The 20211-nt window shown below is 39.6% G+C and overlaps 1 protein-coding gene and 1 pseudogene across 1 annotated transcript; both read right to left on the bottom strand.

Moving 5' to 3' along the window:
* Positions 3455–4012, bottom strand: Rps11-ps1 (ribosomal protein S11, pseudogene 1; annotated as a pseudogene).
* Rab5al1 (Rab5a, member RAS oncogene family-like 1) lies at positions 11767–12680 on the bottom strand. The gene has a single exon (XM_087584551.1). The coding sequence runs from the start codon at positions 12474–12476 to the stop codon at positions 11829–11831; it is 648 nt and encodes a 215-aa protein (XP_087440677.1). The 5' UTR covers positions 12477–12680; the 3' UTR covers positions 11767–11828.
* Between the last annotated feature and the right edge of the window lie 7531 nt (positions 12681–20211).

The following is a 20211-nucleotide window of genomic DNA, read 5'->3' as shown; positions in this document are numbered from 1 at the left end:
CCAAGTTTCCACGGAGTGATACAAAAATATGTTTAACATAAAATATTTTGGTTTATTCATTTATTTTGATTTCAGAATGTATGTCTATTGGGCTAGAAGTATGGCTCAATCGGTACAGTGCCTTCTGCACAAGCACAAGGATCTGAGTTCAGATCCCCAGAAGACAGGTGGGGTGGCATGTCTATAATTCAGGTTTGACAGACAGCAGAGATAAACAGATACCCGAAGCTCAGTGGGCAGCCAGAGTATTTAAAATGACTTTTGGTTCAGCAAAGATACAGGTGGAGAAAATTTGAGAAAAGATACCTGACAAACCTGGAGCATCCACTCACAATTGTGCATACCACACACATATACATGTTCGTACACACACACACACACACACAGACACACACACACACACACACGCACACACACATACACAGAGAGAGAGAGACAGACAGACAGACAGACAGAGACAGACAGACAGAGACATAGACAGAGATAGAGAGACAGAGAGAGAAACTACTTATATTGAGATACTTTATAAATAACAAGTGCAAAACTGGAAACGTGTTAAAAAATTAACGCACCATCATTACTGTCTTAATATATAAAATCTGGTATCTTTGGTATAATTACACACACACACACACATCTATATTCACATAGGTTTGGGATTATGTTTGCATAATATTTTTGATCACTGAATATCAGTATCGTAGCATCTTTTTTAGTTAATGTAAACACTTCATAAATATCTAGAAGACTGATTATCAGCCTCCCTAATGCTGTAACTCTTTAATACAGTTCCTCATGATGACCCCCAATCATAAAATCATTGTGGTGACCCCCAACCATAAAATCATTTTCATTGTTATTTCATAATTGTAATTTCACTAGTGGTATGGATCATATGTCTGTGCTTTGTGATGGTCTTAGGTAGTCCTTGTGAAAGAACTGTTCTAACCTCAAGGTAGTTCAGACACAGGCTGAGAGCCACCAATACACAGGAATCTAGAAGGTGTCCAAATTAACAAAATCAGAAATGAAAAGGGAGACATAACTACAGATTCAGAAAAAATTCAAAAAATCATCAGATCTTACTATAAAAGCCTATATTCAACAAAATCTTCAGGAAATGGACAATTTCCTAGACAGATACCAGGTACCGAAGTTAAATCAGGAACAGATAAACCAGTTAAACAACCCCATAACTCCTAAGGAAATAGAAGCAGTCATTAAAGGTCTCCCAACCAAAAAGAGCCCAGGTCCATACGGGTTTAGTGCAGAATTCTATCAAACCTTCATAGAAGACCTCATACCAATATTATCCAAACTATTCCACAAAATTGAAAGAGATGGATCACTACCGAATACCTTCTATGAAGCCACAATTACTCTTATACCTAAACCACACAAAGACACAACAAAGACAGAGAACTTCAGACCAATTTCCCTTATGAATATCGACGCAAAAATACTCAATAAAATTCTGGCAAACCGAATCCAAGAGCACATCAAAACAATCATCCACCATGATCAAGTAGGCTTCATCCCAGGCATGCAGGGATGGTTTAATATACAGAAAACCATCAATGTGATCCATTATATAAACAAACTGAAAGAACAAAACCACATGATCATTTCATTAGATGCTGAGGAGAAACACCTAAAGAAATGTTCAACATCTTTAGTCATAAGGGAAATGCAAATCAAAACAACCCTGAGATTTCACCTCACACCAGTGAGAATGGCTAAGATCAAAAACTCAGGTGACAGCAGATGCTGGCGAGGATGCGGAGAAAGAGGAACACTCCTCCATTGTTGGTGGGATTGCAGACTGGTACAACCATTCTGGAAATCAGTTTGGAGGTTCCTCAGAAAATTGGACATTGAGCTGCCTGAGGATCCAGCTATACCTTTCTTGGGCATATACCCAAAAGATGCCCCAACATATAAAAAAGACACGTGCTCCACTATGTTCATCGCAGCCTTATTTATAATAGCCAGAAGCTGGAAAGAACCCAGATGCCCTTCAACAGAGGAATGGATACAGAAAATGTGGTACATCTACACAATGGAATATTACTCAGCTATCAAAAACAACGACTTTATGAAATTCGTAGGCAAATGGTTGGAACTGGAAAATATCATCCTGAGTGAGCTAACCCAATCACAGAAAGACATACATGGTATGCACTCATTGATAAGTGGCTATTAGCCCAAATGCTTGAATTACTCTAGATGCCTAGAACAAATGAAACTCAAGACGGATGATCAAAATGTGAATGCTTCACGCCTTCTTTAAAAGGGGAACAAGAATACCCTTGGCAGGGAAGAGGCAAAGATTAAAACAGAGACTGAAGGAACACCCATTCAGAGCCTGCCCCACATGTGGCCCATACATATACAGCCACCCAATTAGACAAGATGGATGAAGCAAAGAAGTGCAGACCGACAGGAGCCGGATGTAGATCGCTCCTGAGAGACACAGCCAGAATACAGCAAATACAGAGGCGAATGCCAGCAGCAAACCACTGAACTGAGAATAGAACCCCCGTTGAAGGAATCAGAGAAAGAACTGGAAGAGCTTGAAGGGGCTCGAGACCCCATATGTACAACAATGCCAAGCAACCAGAGCTTCCAGGGACTAAGCCACTACCTAAAGACTATACATGGACTGACCCTGGACTCTGACCTCATAGGTAGCAATGAATATCCTAGTACGAGCACCAGTGGAAGGGGAAGCCCTGGGTCCTGCTAAGACTGAACCCTCAGTGAACTAGACTGTTGGGGGGAGGGTGGCAATGGGGGGAGGGTTGGGAGGGGAACACCCATAAGGAAGGGGAGGGGGGAGGTGGGTGTTTGCCCTGAAACCGGGAAAGGGAATAACACTCGAAATGTATATAAGAAATACTCAAGTTAATAAAAAAAAAAGGTCTGACTATCATTACATTGACAGATAACTCAAATTTACAGAACTTTTCTCACATTGATAGCTTTAGGATATCCAATTTTTCTTCTCATAATATAATTATTATTCTCTCTACTAAAGGATTTATCTTTCTGTCAAAATACTTCCTTGGGAAGATTATTGATGGAAGTTAATGAAAACAATGATTATAAATATATTTAAAATTCTGCATATGTTAAAGGTGATTCTAAGAAAAATTTCACCAATGCATACCATTGCCAGCTGTCTTGGCTTGTGTGTGTCTGTGCGTGTACGTGTGTGTGTACATGTGTGTGTGTGTGTGTGTGTGTGTGTGTGTGTGGTATTTGTTTGTTTGTCTTGTCAGCTTACATGACCTAGAATCAACCTGGAAGTGTAATCTTAACTGAGAAAATCACTACATCAGATTGCTTGTAGGAAAATCTGGTAGTACATTTTGTTTTTTTCTTTTTTCTATTTCTTTCTTTCCTTCTTTCTTTCTTTCCTTCTTTCTTTCTTTCTTTCTTCCTTTCTTTTTGGAAGTTCGAAAATAACTATTCTAGGGCGTTGGCTACAGTCCCCTTAGGACTTCTGAAACTGCTTCTTGGTGCCAGCAGCCTTGGTAACCTTGAGCACATTGAATTGTACAGTCTTGCTCAGGGGCCTGCACTCTCCAACAGTGACAATGTCACACTGATCTGGACATCCCTGAAATGAGGACTGGTGAACAGGCATGTTCTTGTGATGCTTCTCAATGCAGATATACTTTAGGATGTAATGGAGATAGTCTCGGTGGATAACAATGGTCCTCTGCATCTTCATCTTCGTCATGAAACCAGATAGGATCCAACCTCTGATGGAGACATTGCCAGTGAAGGGACATTTCTTGTCTCTGTAGGAGCCTTCAATGGCCTCTTTGGGTGTCTTGAAACCCTGACCAAAACTTTTGTAGTAGCGAGGGAGTTTTTCCTTGCGTGTTTCTACAAGCAAAACACACGTCTTCTTTTGAAAGATTGTAGGCTGATTTGGGTAAGCACGCTCCGCCTGAATCTCCGTCATCTTCCCGACAGCCTGAGAAACAGAGAGGGGCATTTTCTTAATTAAATATGGATATGAGAGATTCCAGTCCACCGTGGGCAAAGCTACCCCTGGAGACATGTTCAGAACAAGCGAAAGCAGAGCAGGTCAGTGTGCAGTGTCCTCCGCAGTCTCTTCTTCAGTCTTGGACACGTTAGCCAAGTAAACCCTTTCCTCCAAAGGTTGCTTTTGGTAACTCTGTTTCGTCACAGTAATAGAAATCAAACTAGGACACCAGCAAAGAATGCAAGTGGGATGTGTTAGGCATTGCTACATGAGATCAAAGGATGCTATGGATGATTGTTGATAGACAACCAAAGTCCCATTGCTATACTCCAGGTCCTAGAAATAAATCGAACCTCCTGATCCAGAAAGCCTACATCTTAAAGTCACCTGATTTGACTAACCCAGGAACTTTCAATAACACATGTAGAAAAGTTTTTAGATATAGAGACTCTTGCATGGAATTTTATGCAGATAAATAAAGTTATCACAAGTCCAGACATGCCTTGTTTGGCTTCAAATAAAGCACGAGGACCTTATGATTCTGAAAGCTCTATCTTGAATATGAACCATTTAAATTTAGGGTAAAGAACCCAAACCAAGGATCCCTAAATTCAATACTAACTGAAACACACAAACAAACTAGGTGCAAATGCTTCTCCCATTGTCTACCTAGCAGCTAGAGAAATAAGACAGCAAGAACAGGTTGTTGGTTAAACTATGGTGGGATAAAGTAACTCTACAGGAAAAAGAAATGACTTTTAGAGCACTGATCCTACACGATATTCTCCATCTGAGAAATCTTTCTCTCCATTAGTTCCAGACCCCCTTTCTAGCCCTATATAGTGATCTACGTCATTCTTTCTATAGTGGAGTAGAATGCTCAGCTCTCTTTCCTCAGGTTCAGCTCATTATTTCAGGTCATACAGAGGGACCAGCTCAGCCAATTAAAGCCTTGTGCTGTGATCCAAAAGCCTCTGATTCCAACACAATACTCTTCTACTGGATACCAAAGCAATGGTACTTGGTAGCTGTCTGTGGTCCTGGACAGTACATTGGACTGAAAAGTCATGAGAACAAACACAGGCTTAGGGGGTGAGGAAATAGTTCTAGTGGCATTTATATTCTTGTTTCTGGATGTTTTCCCTAGGTTCATCTGTTTTCTTTCCCCTTCAACAGATAATTTCATAATGACTTCTTTACTTACTTTGAGTTGAATTCTTTTTTTTCTGTTTTTTCTTTATTAACTTGAGTATTTCTTATTTACATTTCGAATGTTATTCCCTTTCTTAATCCACATCCATTCATCATCACAGTGAGTGTATCATTTCATTATCCAGCCTGGATCTACCTGGAATCTTTGTGACATATGGGTGTAACAGGAGGAGAGGTGGTGAAGTTACTCAGTCAAATCAAATCTTTGGCGACATACAGATGTGGATTAAATCCTCATTGTCCTACTTCTTAGACGCACAAACTTGAAGGAACCCTTTAGCATTCCTGAGCTTTCCGTCACATGTTTAATCAGAATATTTCATCTCTCAAGGCTTTAATGTGGTCTTGGTGAGGTCTTTTGCCAGAGTACCTAATAACCAGCTTAGAGCTTGGTGTATGCAAGGCACTCCATACTCCGCACTCTGGGTCTTAGTTTGCCATCTTCTTTCAAAATGACATCTAATGGTAACTCACAACTGACTATAATTGTAGTTCCAGGGGATCTAATGTTTTTTTCTGGCCCCCACAAAGATCCATCCTTGTGGTGTATTATATACATAGAGAAACACATTCATACAAGTGAAATGAAAATACATAAATCTCTTCTAACTTGGGGGTAATAGAATGTATAACCATGAATAAAGGAGGATCTAGGGGCACAGAAGAAGCTCATGGGGTACAACAACAGTAAGAAAAACAGACCTCAAGTAAATTGCTGCTTCAGGACCGCAGCAAAATCTAGAAGCAAAAAGTGATCCCCAGAAACTATATTATAAAACAGATATTCAGTATTGTGTATACCACGCTGTTTTACCTAATACTTCATGTAATTTTCAATTCTGCTTGTAATGAAATTAGTTTAAAGATTTAGAGGGATAAAAGAAGCAAAAATGCAGAAAACTACTCAATATTCAGTTTTTGCCTTCAGAGATGCATAACAACAACTATTTTACATCAAAATATAAATAAAGGCAGGATTAATATAGTAAAAATGTCCATTTTACCAAAAGCAATCTACAGATTTAATGCAATCCCCTTCAAAATTCCAACCCAATTCTTCATAGAGTTAGACAGAACAATTTGCAAATTCATCTGGAATAAGAAAAAAACCCAGGATAGCTAAAACTATCCTCAACAATAAAAGGACTTCCGGGGAAATCACTATTCCTGAACTCAAGCAGTATTACAGAGCAATAGTGATAAAAACTGTGTGGTATTGGTACAGAGACAGACAGATAGACCAGTGGAATAGAAGTGAAGACCCAGAAATGAACCCACACACCTATGGTCACTTGATTTTTGACAAAGGAGCCAAAACCATTCAATGTAAGAAAGATAGCATTTTCAGCAAATGGTCCTGGTTCAACTAGAGATCAGCATGTAGAAGAATGCAGATCAATCCATTCTTATCACCCTGAACAAAGCTTAAGTCCAAGTGGATCAAGGACCTCCACATCAAACCAGATACACTCAAACTAATAGAAGAAAACGTGGGGAAGCATCTCGAACACATGGGCACTGGAGAAAATTTCCTGAACAAAACACCAATGGCTTATGCTCTAAGATCAAGGATTAACAAATGGGATCTCATAAAATTGTAAAACTTCTGTAAGGCAAAGGACACTGCGGTTAGGACAAAATGGCAACCGAAAGATTGGGAAAAGATCTTTACAATTCCTACAACTGATAGAGGGCTTATATCCAAAATATACAGAGAACTCATGAAGTTAGACTGCAGGGAGACAAATATCCCTATTAAAAATGGGGTTCAGAGCTAAATAAAGAATTCAGAGCTGAGGAATGCTGAATGGCTGAGAAACACCTAAAGAAATGATCAACATCTTTACTCATAAGATGCAAATCAAAACAACCCTGATATTCCACCTAACACCAGTGAGAATGGCTAAGATCAAAAACGTAGGTGACACCAGATGCTGGTGAGGATGTGGAGAAAGAGGAACACTCCTCCACTATTGGTGGGATTGCAGACAGGTACAGCCATTCTGGAAATCAGTCTGGAGGTTCCTCAGAAAATTAGACATTGAACTACCTGAGGACCCAGCTATACCTCTCTTAAGCATATCCCGAAAAGATGCCCCAACATATAACATAGACACATTTCCACTATGTTCATAGCAGCCTTATTTATAATAGCCAGAAGCTGGAAAAACCCAGATGCCCTTCAACAGAGGAATGGATACAGAAAATGTGGTACATCTACACAATGGAATATTACTCAGCTATCAAAACAATGACTTTATGAAATTCATAGGCAAATGGATGGAACTGGAAAATATCATCCTGAGTGAGGTAACCCAATCACAGAAAAACACACATGGAATGCATTCACTGATAAGTGTATATTAGCCCAAATGCTCGAATTACCCTAGATGCACAGAACACATGAAACTTAAGAAGGATGACCAAAATGGGAATGTTTCTCTCCTTCTTTAAAATGGGAACAAGAATACCCATGGGAGGGAATAGGGAGGCAAAGTTTAGAACAGAAGCAGAAGGAACACCCATTCAGAGCCTGCCCAATGCTTGGCCCATACATATACAGCCACCAAACTAGATAAGATGGATGAAGCAAAGTGCAGGTTAACAGGAACCGGATGTAGATTGCTCCTGAGAGACACACCCAGAATATGGCAAATACATAGGCGAATGCCAGCAGCAAACCACTGAACTGAGAACGGGACCCCTGTTGAAGGAATCAGAGAAAGGACTGAAAGAGCTCAAGGGGCTTGAGACCCCATATGAACAACAATGCCAAGCAACCAGAGCTTCCAGGGACTAAGCCACTACCTAAAGACTATACATGGACTGACCCTGGACTCTGACCTCATAGGTAGCAATGAATATCCTAGTAAGAGCACCAGTGGAAGGGGAAGCCCTGGGTCCTGCTAACACTGAACCCCCAGTGAATGTGATTGTTGGGGGGAGGGTGGTAATGCGGGGAGGATGGGGAGGGGAACACCCATATAGAAGGGGACAGAGAGGGGTTATCAGGATATTGGCCTGGAAACCGGGAAAGGGAATAACAATTGAAATGTAAATAAGAAATACCCAAGTGAATCAAGATGGAGAAGAAAAAAAATATAAATAAGAATGTCAGGAGAGTATTGTAACTTTAACTGAGCAATTCTGGTTTTGACACCTGTGACTTATCAGGGGTGTGTGTGTGTGTGTGTGTGTGTGTGTGTGTGTGTGTGTGTGTGTGTGTCTGTGTCTGTGTCTGTGTCTGTGTCTGTGTTTCTGTGTGTGCCTGTGTGTTCCAGTGTGTACTTGACTACTCTGTTCCTCCTTGTCCTCAAATATAATGGGTTCCTGGTCTTATAAACTTCATGGATATAAAACCTAAAAGGAATAATTATCCACATCCAATTTTAATGCTGAAGACATTGTGGTTCAGGGTGGAAATAAATCCTTTCAGATTCTAGCACAGGGTCATCGTGGAATACTGGAAGACATCTATGATTCCTTGACTACTTGTTTGCTTCTCTTATTCTGAGCACGTCATATCAAGGTCATTGTAGTAGATCACGATGAAGCAAGATGAGGACAGTGACACAATTCCTTTCATTTCTTCCATCTGCTTTCCAGAAAAGACCATTTAGTTAAAGCAGTTAACCTCATTAATCTAATGGGGGGAAGGAGATCACAGCTTAGTACAACTGTCTAGGTGTATCCTAGAAGATTTCCTTGGAATTTTATCTACACATGGGGAGGGTAAGCAAGTAGCCTGCCTATAAGGTTTCAGAAAACTTTCTTAGCTTATTTGTTACTTCAGTTGACAAGCAATATGTTTCTGTTGACAGTAATAGTATACTACTACCTAGAAGGAGTGATTGATAGGTAAATTTAAGGACTCAATACAATAGTATTTTGAGCATAACCTAAATGACTTCTGACCCTCAGAACTAAATAATATCTTCTTTTGCAAATAATTTCATTGCTCATTGCTAACCATACATATTGACATTGAACATATTTAATGGTGTGCACACTACTCAATGCTTCCTCAAGGCCATAAATGAACATTATGCTCATTGAAGTCTTTCCTATGAACCCTGATGGTTGCCTTTGAGAACCTAAGGAACCACAGATCATAATCTGAGTTGGCTGGAACCCTAATTATCAAGCCAATGACAACTGGAATCCATTGAGAAGCTTTTCCTTTTTTCAGGTTAAATTTATATTCTAGAAGAAAATATACAACACACCTTATTTTCATGTTAAATCCATCTACAACTTTCGTTCATTTGCAAACCAGAAAAAAGTTGCTTTTTAATATGTAGCATTCTTTTTTTTCTAGAAAACATGGCATGTGTGTATCTCAACCAAACTGATTTATCTTGAAAATATGTTAACCACTTTTCATGGCTTTATCAGGAATACAGCCTTGTCTGATTTTACTTCTTGATACAATATTTATGAAGGCAAGAGATACCCTTATCTATCAAATTAGACACTCTAATTCAGCAAATGCTTTATCTTCTGGAACATGAGTTTAATTGGAAGATTTGGGCTTGGGCAGTTCTCACAAAATTACTTCAGATTGTGATCTCTAAGGTTTTGCTTTTGTGCCAATCTCCGTAAAGGGAAAAAAATCAATTCCAACTTCACCCAAAAGTGTTTTGACTTTTCACAAGTAGTGTGACAATGGTTTTATTCAAATTGATGCAGATTTGAAAAGCCCTTGACATTTTTCCCTTAACCAGATATTATTTTTAAAAAATTCCAAGTAGCAGGTGTCAGCTTTTATGCAACCAGCCTTCAAATAAGCTCCCCCCCACCCCCCGCCTAAGTTTCCAATGGAATCTAAACTCACTTTGCAGTCTGGAGAAACAGGCCAGTGCTGCAGCACGGCATAAAAACCCAGTGAGCCTTGCCTTAAGTTGAGTGTTTGGCAGATGTTTCTGTGGTGACTTGAGGAGCATCCTAAAACAGACTGCCAAGGACACCCTGGAACAAGGACAATGGTAAATCAAATCCTTTCTGGCTTTCCCTCTCCTGCCCAACTCCATCTAGTCATGGTGAAATAATGACAGCTGAAACTCCTTGTCAAGTACCCTGGGAACTACAAGGACTCACATTTATTGCAGAGCCTGTAAAACTCCAATCTCCTGTTTAATAAGGTGGGAGGAGGCGAGGGGAGGCTTCCGACCCAACTAGGAGCTTCTAGGAGTCATTACTGGCAAGTTTCACTCTGTGGGTTTATGGATGTGATTTGATGCCTGGTGACTTTAACTTCTGCATGTCCTTTATTATTGCTCTTTTGTTTTGGATTGGTTTGTGCTGCTTTCATACTGTGTCTTGAAGGTTCGTCTTCTCTAAAATCTCATGCAGAATTTTTTTTTTGCTTTTTACACCACTTTATTCCAACCTGAGCACCTCAATATAAAACTAAACACTGGTGAGCTGTTCTCCTTACTAATTTTGAGTTACTGTAAAATGTACACGTTCTGCTAGCAGATCAACACTTAAATAGATTAAATCATCTGACACATGGTAGATTTCATATAATGAAAATACCTAAAATAATTAGTGCAATATACTGATTAAAATAAAATGGACTTCAAAAAACAAGGCTTCAAGATTACTAATAACATTGTAATACTTACGTTACAAATTGCAAGTACGGTGTTTATTATGGTTCTAGCATGTAAGAACAGCAAAGCCCCTTCCTTTCATAGGGGGAGAAAGAAATAATTAGCTGTTTTAGTAACTGTACATTTTGTATATGTTTAGGCAATTCTTAAATATTACAGGAAATAATAAACATATGGAGACTACAATGCAGTACTCTATTTACAGTACAGCTGAATATTTAAAATAATCAAGTTTGAATGTACATAATGGTTAGTGCACTGACTAATCATGTCCAAAGGGAAGCAGAGCCCCCTCCCTGTTCTAGACAGACCTCTATGTAATAGCCAACAGTGATTAAATAGAAAGCAGATACCTGGTTTGTTTCCACTTTGTCTTAAAAAGAAGCTCCTATGAAGGGACCACTATCCATTAAAATGCACTTATCAGTTTTTATATTCCTAAAACAGGATGGGGTTACATGACTTTTTTTTCTTCAATTAAATTTTAAGAAGTAACATGACTGAATAAAATTAAGATGCCACCAATATTCCTTCCTTCTGGAGATATAGGACTGTTTTCTTGGGATTACTTTATTAATATGTGAAATGTAGGCTTTTTAAGACAATCAAAGAAAATTACCATTTGCTTGGCTTTTGTTGCTAAGCATAAATATTTTTAGTCTTCTAAAAATGTTTTTCTAAAGCATACATTAGTAATTTTGAATCTTCCATACCTGACTATCATCCCAGTTTGGAGACTGGGTGGGTTAAGAGTGGGTCCATACCCACTGGAGATGAACTGTTCCCCTGCAATTTCCCATGGAACAAGTGTATACACAGTTCTCATTTTCCTTTCTACTGCTGGAGGAACACATGCATGTTATTAAAAATTAAGTTCAAAACACTCAAAATAATTCAGTATTAGAAACTTGATTCTACCATAGTCTCTTTTTGGAAGTCACACTGGGCCGGCTAAATGCTCCCAATTCCATGGTTTTTGCCATTTAGGAAGTTGACACTGGAGTTCAGTTACTACAACACTGGCTTCTGGCTGGCTGTGCAGGCTCAGTAAGGTCTACTCCTCGTCCTCTGGCTGAGTTTGCGCCTGGATTTTGTGGTTCGTTCTTTGGCAACTTTTTAGCTATTGCCATAAATATTTCATTTACATTCATTGGTGTCTTAGCTGATGTCTCCATAAATAATAAGCTGTTGTCATCTGCATAGGACTGTGCTTCCTGGAAGTCAACAGCTCTTTTATTTGCTAAGTCAGCCTTGTTTCCTGACAAAGCTATCACAATATTAGGACTTGCTTGCCTTTGAAGTTCTTTAACCCAGTTTTTTGCTCTCGAAAAGGACTCCTCATTTGTAATATCATACACAACTATGGCGGCTTGTGCTCCTCGGTAGTACATTGGTGCTAGGCTATGATACCGTTCTTGGCCAGCTGTATCCCATATTTCAAATTTTACTGTTGTGTCATCAAGACACACAGTTTGGGTTAGAAAGGCAGCCCCAATGGTACTCTCTTGAAACTCATGAAATTGGCCTTTCACAAAGCGAAGCACCAGACTTGATTTGCCAACAGCAGACTCTCCTAGAAGTACCAGTTTGAACTGGCATATTTTATTTCCAGTATTTGGCCCGTTGGGTCTTGTTGCTCCTCGATTAGCCATGTCCAAATTATAAAGAAGTCCCTGATTTCAGATTCCTAAATGAACTTCCAGGATGCAAGGTATCAATGTTTTCTTCTTTCTGGAGAAAATAACTGGGGCGCGGTTCCCGGCAGTGAGGCCACGCACGGCCCGGAGATCGGACGCGCCGCAGTTGCAGCGGCGTCGCCTACTCGCTGCTTCTCACACTGGCCGACGCGGGACTCCGATCATGCAGAATTTTTATTGTCCTTCTGACAGCATTGAGAGGTGATATCTTTAACACATGATTAGGTCTTGAGGGAGTGACTCATGAGTGGAATTGGTATCTTATAGAAAGATGAGGTCGGCCTACAGTTTCCGTCCCCCACCCTTGCCCCTTCTACCAGGCCACAATGCAGCCGGGAAGCCATTTGTGGACGCTTTTGCTTTGACCTTGGACTTCAAAGTCTTAAGTCTGTAGAGAAGAAATTCCTCCATATTACAACGTATCATATCCCCGTAACAACAAAGAGATTAAGAAATTCTGTTTCAGAGATTTTGTTTCTTATCTTGGTTGTTTTTCTTTTATTTTACTTTACTTCTTTTAATTTTTATTAATTACATATGCATGTGTATGCCTCCCCGTGGTGTGTCTGTGTGTATGTATGTATGTATGTATGTCCATAGAGGCCAGTGCTGTTGGATCCCTTGTTGCTCGTGTGATAAGGGAAAGTAAGCATCCCAATGTGGATGCTGGGGATTGAACTCGGGTTATCTCTAAAAGCACTTCATACTCTTATCTCCTGGACTCTCTGTCCATCCCCCCTTGTTATTTTTATATCAAAGATAAATTTATTTTCTGCTTATTTTGCAGTAGAAAACCAAAAGTGTGATTTATCTTCCTTAGAAGCATCTATACCACCTGGTCTGTGTTACTTCAAATACTTTGCAAGTTGCAGTTATAACATTCCCCAAGCAAGATACCCTCAGGAGATCCATGCTGTCATTAGGACAAATTGGCCAACTTCCACAAGATGAAAAAATATGCATTCACTGATGTTACCCATCAATCTAGCTTCTTTACCTAGCTATCATAAACATTTATGGAAGCAAACAGCAACAGGAAAAAAACACCTAATACAACAATAGAAAACCCTTAAAGTACTTTTGTTTCCCTTCCTATAGTACTGGGACTTTACCCATTTGTTTTCAATGTTTTGGCATGTAACTAACAAAGTAATTCATATATGTTTATACTGTGTGTTGATCATATTCACCTCCTCTCTTACTCCTGTTGATCTTTCTTCTCCTTTCCAACTAATTTTATACATTTCTGTAATAATTTGATACGTGTATACAAACTCCAGTGATCGAACTGAAGTAGCTAACATTTCCTTTCACCTTACATGAAAAAAATTAACACATGCTTATGAGGTATGGCGTGGTAATTAAATATATGTATACAACAAGTAAGATCATGACAGAGATAAAAATTGCCATGATTTTTATCATCACATCAGTGATGCCATCAGTGACATTCAAAAGGCATTAAAAAGAATGCACTTGCCTGGGCTACTGGTGGATACCTTCAATCCCAGGACTCAGAAGGCAGAAACACGTGATTCTCTATGACTCCTAGGCCACCATGTTCTACACAGTATCTTCCAAAGCCAGCCAGAACTACATTGCAAAGCCCTGTCTCAGTGAATAAACAAATCAGGAATGTGCCAAGTAAAAAATGAAAACTTAGGGATGAACATATCACCCATTGTTTTAAAATCTGATTCATTCTTTACTCAATCCTACATTGCCATGGCTGGAAAAAAATTACAACCACATATCTGGTTATAATTTCTGAAACCAAGTTAGGTATTGGTGGGGGAGTGAGCAAATATAGATTATCCATGCCTTTGAAACACTCTTTCCTGTACATGGGATGGCATTATACTTTATGCCCTGTGAAATAAATATTTAGGTCTAATAATCAGTTAACACATTAACTGGTGCACACTCACTTTGTGAATTTCTTAATTGTGTGGTTTATTCTGGGTTATTTGTGTCAATGTGTGTCTTTTTTTTCTTACTGAGGAAAGACTTTCTAATGGCCAGTGGCAGCTGTCCTGAAACCTACAAGAAGTCTGGCACCTTGCAGATGCTCAGGTAGTGCCAATCCTATTTCTCTGCCTTCCAATTAGTGTAGATTTCCCATTCATCCAGTAAAACAGTTGCCAGCAACTCCAAAACACTGTAAATCCAATCAACTTTTACGCCCATTCTATTATTAACTAATTCGTGAAAATGTGCCAATTAACAAGCCAAGCTACCAAACTGGAAGATTGCTATGTCTAAAGCCCATGTGAATGAGAAGGGTTTCCAGCTGGGTAACCAGCTAAACACATACTTGGAATATCTCAGAATCCTTGAAAGTGTGCCCGATAGCAATAAGCATGAAGACTAGAGTCAGTGCTGGCTTGAAATACAATCACATGTATGAAATGCCATTGAGGGAACCCATATCACTCTAAGATGCTTGGACTGTAGAACTATTCCCTGGAAGAAGTGTAAATGGAAAGCATCCCAGGATTGATGAAGGCAGCATTTTTCAGATATGGTTGTGAAATGGGAAAAAAAAAAAACCAAAGACCCTGGTCTTGGAAAGATGCTGAGAGTCTAAATGATCTTAGCCATGTCTCCTGACGTCTCTGACACCATTTACTTGTGTTATAACATTTGGCTTTATTTGAGCACTCTATTAAATAAGATAACTCAATATGTTTTCGTGTGTGTGTGTGCACATGCGTGCGTGGGTACGTGGGGTGCGTGTGTGTGTGTGTGTGTGTGTGTGTGTGTGTACGCCAATGTAGCACATAACAAAAGCTGATATTGTCCAAGGTGCTCCTCAGCTAGGCGGGCTCCAGAAACACTGGCTTACCTGCTTGTCAATCTCTGATGTATGGAAAAAGGACCTACCTCTCCAAAGAAGTACGAGAAAAGAAACCCAGAGTCTCTGACATTAAGATATTTATGGTGTAATTGGGAGCAGGATACACAAATTCTAACTTCAATATATTTTTTCTTTTTTATTGGATATTTTATGTATTTACATTTCAAATGTAATCCCCTTTCCACCCTCTTCCATCCCCCACCCCCTTCCCCTGCTTCTATAAAGATGCTTTCACTCCCGCCCACCCATCCACTCTCACCTCAACACCCTGGCATTTCCTTACACTAGGGAAACATGCCTTCACAGGACCAAGAGCTTTTCCTATTAATGCCAGACAATGTCATCCTCTACTATACATGCACCTGGAGCCATGCGCCCCTCCATGTGAACTCTTTGGTTGGTCGTTTAGTCCCCAGGAGCTCTGTGCAGTCTGGTTGGTTGATATTGTTCTTCCTATGGGGTTGCAAACCCATTCATTTCCTTCAGTCCTTTCTCTAACTCCTCCATTGAGGTCCCCATTCTCAGTTCAATGGTTAGCTGCAAGCATCCTCATGTCTATCAGTAAGGCTCTGGCAGAGCCTCTCACGACACAGCTATATCAGGCTCCAGTCAGCAAACACTTTTTGGAATTCACAATAGTATCTGGGTTTGGTGTCTGTACATGGGATGGGTCCCCAGGTGTGGCAATCCCTGGATGGCCTTTCCTTCAGTCTGCTCCACACTTTGTCCCTGTATTTCCTCCTGTGAGTATTCTCCCCCTTTCCAAGAAGGACTGAAGCATACACATTTTGGTCTTCCTTCTTGAGCTTCCTATGGTCTGTGGATTGTATCTTGGGTAATCCAAGCATTTGGGCTAATATCCACTTATAAGTGAGTGCATACCATGTGTGTTCTTTTGTGACTGTGTTATCTCACTCAGGATGATATTTTCTAGTTCCATTCATTTGCCTACGAATTTCATGTAGCCATTGTTTTTAATAGCTGAGTAGTAGTCCATTGTGTAAATGTATCATATTTTCTGTATCCATTTCTCTGTGAAAGGACATCTGGGTTCTTTCCAGCTTCTTTCCATAAAGCTGTTATGAACATAGTAGAGCATTTGTTCTTGTTATATGTTGGATTATCTTTTATGTATATATTCAGGAGTGGTACAGCTGGCTCTTCAGGTAGTACTATGTCCAATTTTCTAAGGAACCACCAGACCTTTCCAGAGTGGTTGTACCATCCTGCAATCCTGCCAACAATAAAGAAGTGTTCCTCTTTCTCCACATTCTCATCAGCATCTGCCATCACCTGAGTTTTGATTTTACCTATTCTGACTGATGTGAGGTAGGATCTCAGGGTTGTTTTGATTTTCATTTCCCTGATGACTAATGATGTTGAATATTTAGGTGCTTCTCAGCTTTTTGAGTTTCCTCAGTTGAGAATTCTTTGTTTAACTCTGTACCCCATTTTTAATAGGGATATTTGATACTTGGAGTCAAATTTTCTGAGTTCTCTGTATATATTGGATATCAGCCCTCTATCAGATATAGGATTTGTAAAGATCTTCCCAATTTCTAGTTGCTGTTTTGTCCTATTGGTAGTGTCCTTTGCAATTTTAAGAGGTCTCATTTGTTGATTCTTGATCTTAGAGCATAAGCCATTGGTGTTCTGTTCAGGAAATTTTCTCCTGTGCCTGTGTTTTTGAATCTCTTCCCTACTTTCTCATCTATTACTTTCAGTGTATCTGGTTTTATTTGGAGGTCTTTGATCCACTTGGATGTGAGCTTTGTACAAGGAGATAAGAATGAATCGGTTTACATTCTTCTAAATGCTGACCTACATTTGAACCAACACCATTTGTTGAAAATGGTGTCTTTTTCCCCATTGGATGGTTTTAGCTCCTTTGTCAAAGTTCAAGTGACCATAGTGTGTGAGTTCATTTCTTGGTTATTAATTCTATTCAACTGATCTACTTGCCTCTCTCTGTACCAATACCAGGCAGTTTTTATCATGATTGCTCTGTAATACAGCTTGAGGTCAGGGATGGTGATTCATCCATAAGTTCTTTTATTATTGATAATAGTTTTTGCTATCTGGGGTTTTTTGTTATTCCAAATGTAATAGTTCACCCTAAGTTTTTCCAAATCAAAAGGACTTGTTACTTAGCAAAGAGTAGGTTTGCAGAATTTCTCTCTGAGAAAGATGCTTCTTAGTTTGGTTCTGAGAGTATGCCAGAAGTGCTAAGAGCATTTTGAGTGCAGAGCTGAAACAAGAGTCTGGACAGGGGTAAATGAGAAGAGTCAGGCTGGGAGAGTGAAACCTAATGCAAAGGCCAGAAGTCATGGGCCAGGATATGCTGATGGGATTCCTCATGAGGAAACTGATAGAACAGATTTCAACCAGAAAAATATTAAACTGGAGATCAGGTATTGACTTGAGAACACTTACCTTGCCTTTATCACAGTTGGATATGGGAAAGCCTGGGTGTAGAGGGAGAAGATGAGGAATGGACAGCAACTAAGGGACAATGGAGCAGTTTGGAGTAGCATGTCCCCTTCAGGCCAATGTCAGCCATGTGTCCTATTAAAGTTATCTAGCCCTATCTCCTCTGTAGTCGAGCTCCCCATTGAATTGTCAAGCGCTGTCTTATTGTCGTGTGCCAAAATATGTCACAGAAGTCTTTGAACATACATGAAGGTGAGACCAGAAGAGATCCAGGGATAAGAGTCATTTGACTCCAACAGAAATTTCAGAGGGAGTCTTGTGAAGTTGTCAATGCATTTACATTTTAAATGTTGACATCTAATACGAAATTAAAATGAAGCAACTCAAAGAATATTTGCCACCACAGAAGCGCGCCAACAACATACTATTGTTCAAGGAGCATATACAAGTCAATTACAAAAACATTATACCTCAAGAAGACTTGAACAGACCAATGGGAAAGATGATAAGACAATAAAGAACAACATTAAGACTTCCCAGGAACAGAAATGAGGCCAGGAATGGGGGCATGAGACAGATTTTCTCTTCCAAACTCACAGCTTGTTTTCAAAAGTTACTTTGACCCATTTTGGAATTGGTGAGGGAAGGGACCTAGAATAGACACACACACACACACACACACACACACACACACACACACACACAGGAGGAGGGTTTTAACTTTTAAACAAATATTAAATATTCAAGAAAGTAACTTGACTTTATATTTATGCATATCTTAATCTAAGTAACATTATGCAGTGAGCTAACTGTACATGTGGGTATGATTTGAAATAGTTATACTCTTTAAGGCATTTATGTTATTACAGGACTCTCTTCTAGGGAAATACCAAGGAGGCAAGGAGTGCTTGCTCACAGAATTTGTAAAACACAGCATTGTTTATAGCATCCCAAATCCAAAATAGCTTTCACAGCTAGAGTGGAGGGGGTGGAGCTGAATAATGCTCACTGTTGAAATACTTTTCTGCAAATATTAAGTGTTTACCTTTTGAGACATTTTATTTATAGAAGCTTTTCACTATGATTGACACAAAGCGCATGTCTACAGCTGGTTCTGGTTATACACACATGCATGTGTGTGCTTATTCACAGGTATATAAACCATGAGCTACATTTGCAGCCATGTGAGTTACAGGACCACATATGAATTGAAGGAGATTTCTGATTTTTGTGTCACAAGGCTCTATTGTTTTCATCCATTTGTTTTGCAAGGAAGCTTCTTTTAAAAGAGAATAATGACTTTATTTCTTTTGAAAAACTCATTATTCCATGAGATATAAAAACAGAATGAGATTTAATCAGGTGACTAAATTCATTGTGAGCAGAGTTCTGTGAAATACGTGAGGCTCGGTAGGAAGAGGATTGTGGAAAACACTAAAAACCATTCTCACAAACATCAAGTCTATTGGCTTTTCATGTTAAGTAAACTGACAGGAAAACGGCAAACTGCTCACTGTGATAGCAGGTGGACTGAGTAGCACAGAACATACTTGTCTTTTACTGTATGAATTTGAATCTTGTGTGATCACGTGCTGCCTTCAAAATAAGAAAGAACTGTTTGATAGTTATGGTCCATCGACATCTCTTTATTGATAGGAAAGGGTAATAAGACCGCACTGCTCTCAGAGTAGCCAGCTACAAGTACTGAGTGGTTGAATGGGAAGGAAGAGTCATCTTCCTCCACAGTGTCACTATTGGTACTTTTCCCCTCTTACAGAAATAACCCCCATAAGTCTATAACTCAATGTGCAGCTCTCAGTGAACCCAATGATACAGGCTTAGATTTTTTTTAAAACCTACCTTTAATAAGGGTTCTTAAATGTTTTAACCCCCCTCTAGCCCACCACCCACCAGAGGTAGTGAAAAAGAAACACTATTAGGACACAGGAAAGTAGACCTTTGTAGAAATACTTCTTTGGAGCAAATCTAAGCTGCATTGTCAGGATATTAGCAGTTCAATTTAAATGATTCAACAGCAGCAGATCAATCCAGCACAAAGCCCTGCTGTATGTTATTTAGAAGTAGATGCTCTAATTGCCAGGATATTAGCCATCCAGGGCAGTAATGTCAGGAGAGCAAACATGAATCAGTATCGGTGACCCAGCAAAAACAGCCAGGCCTCCACCAACTAGGATCGGCAAGGATGCCGGGAGAAGTTCTCTGCTGTGTCTCTCAATGAAGTTAAGATCAGCAAAGACAAAGGCATGAGACCAATGAATCATTGTAAAGGTAGCTATGTAAGCCAGCCATCACTGTCCGTTGAGTCTTATTGATACTCCCTGTAAATATCACGTGTCCTCTCATAGGTCATGACTTAGCACAACACTACTTGAGTCTGAGTGA

This window comes from Rattus norvegicus, chromosome 14 (assembly GCF_021556685.1).
Source record: "Rattus norvegicus strain SHRSP/BbbUtx chromosome 14, alternate assembly SHRSP_T2T, whole genome shotgun sequence".
In the NCBI taxonomy this organism is placed as follows: domain Eukaryota; kingdom Metazoa; phylum Chordata; class Mammalia; order Rodentia; family Muridae; genus Rattus; species Rattus norvegicus.
This window is presented reverse-complemented; position numbering and strand designations above follow the sequence as displayed.

Coding starts and splice junctions, on each gene's coding strand:
- Rab5al1 (XM_087584551.1), bottom strand. CDS start 12,476: ATGGCTAATCGAGGAGCAACAAGACCCAACGGGCCAAATACTGGAAAT.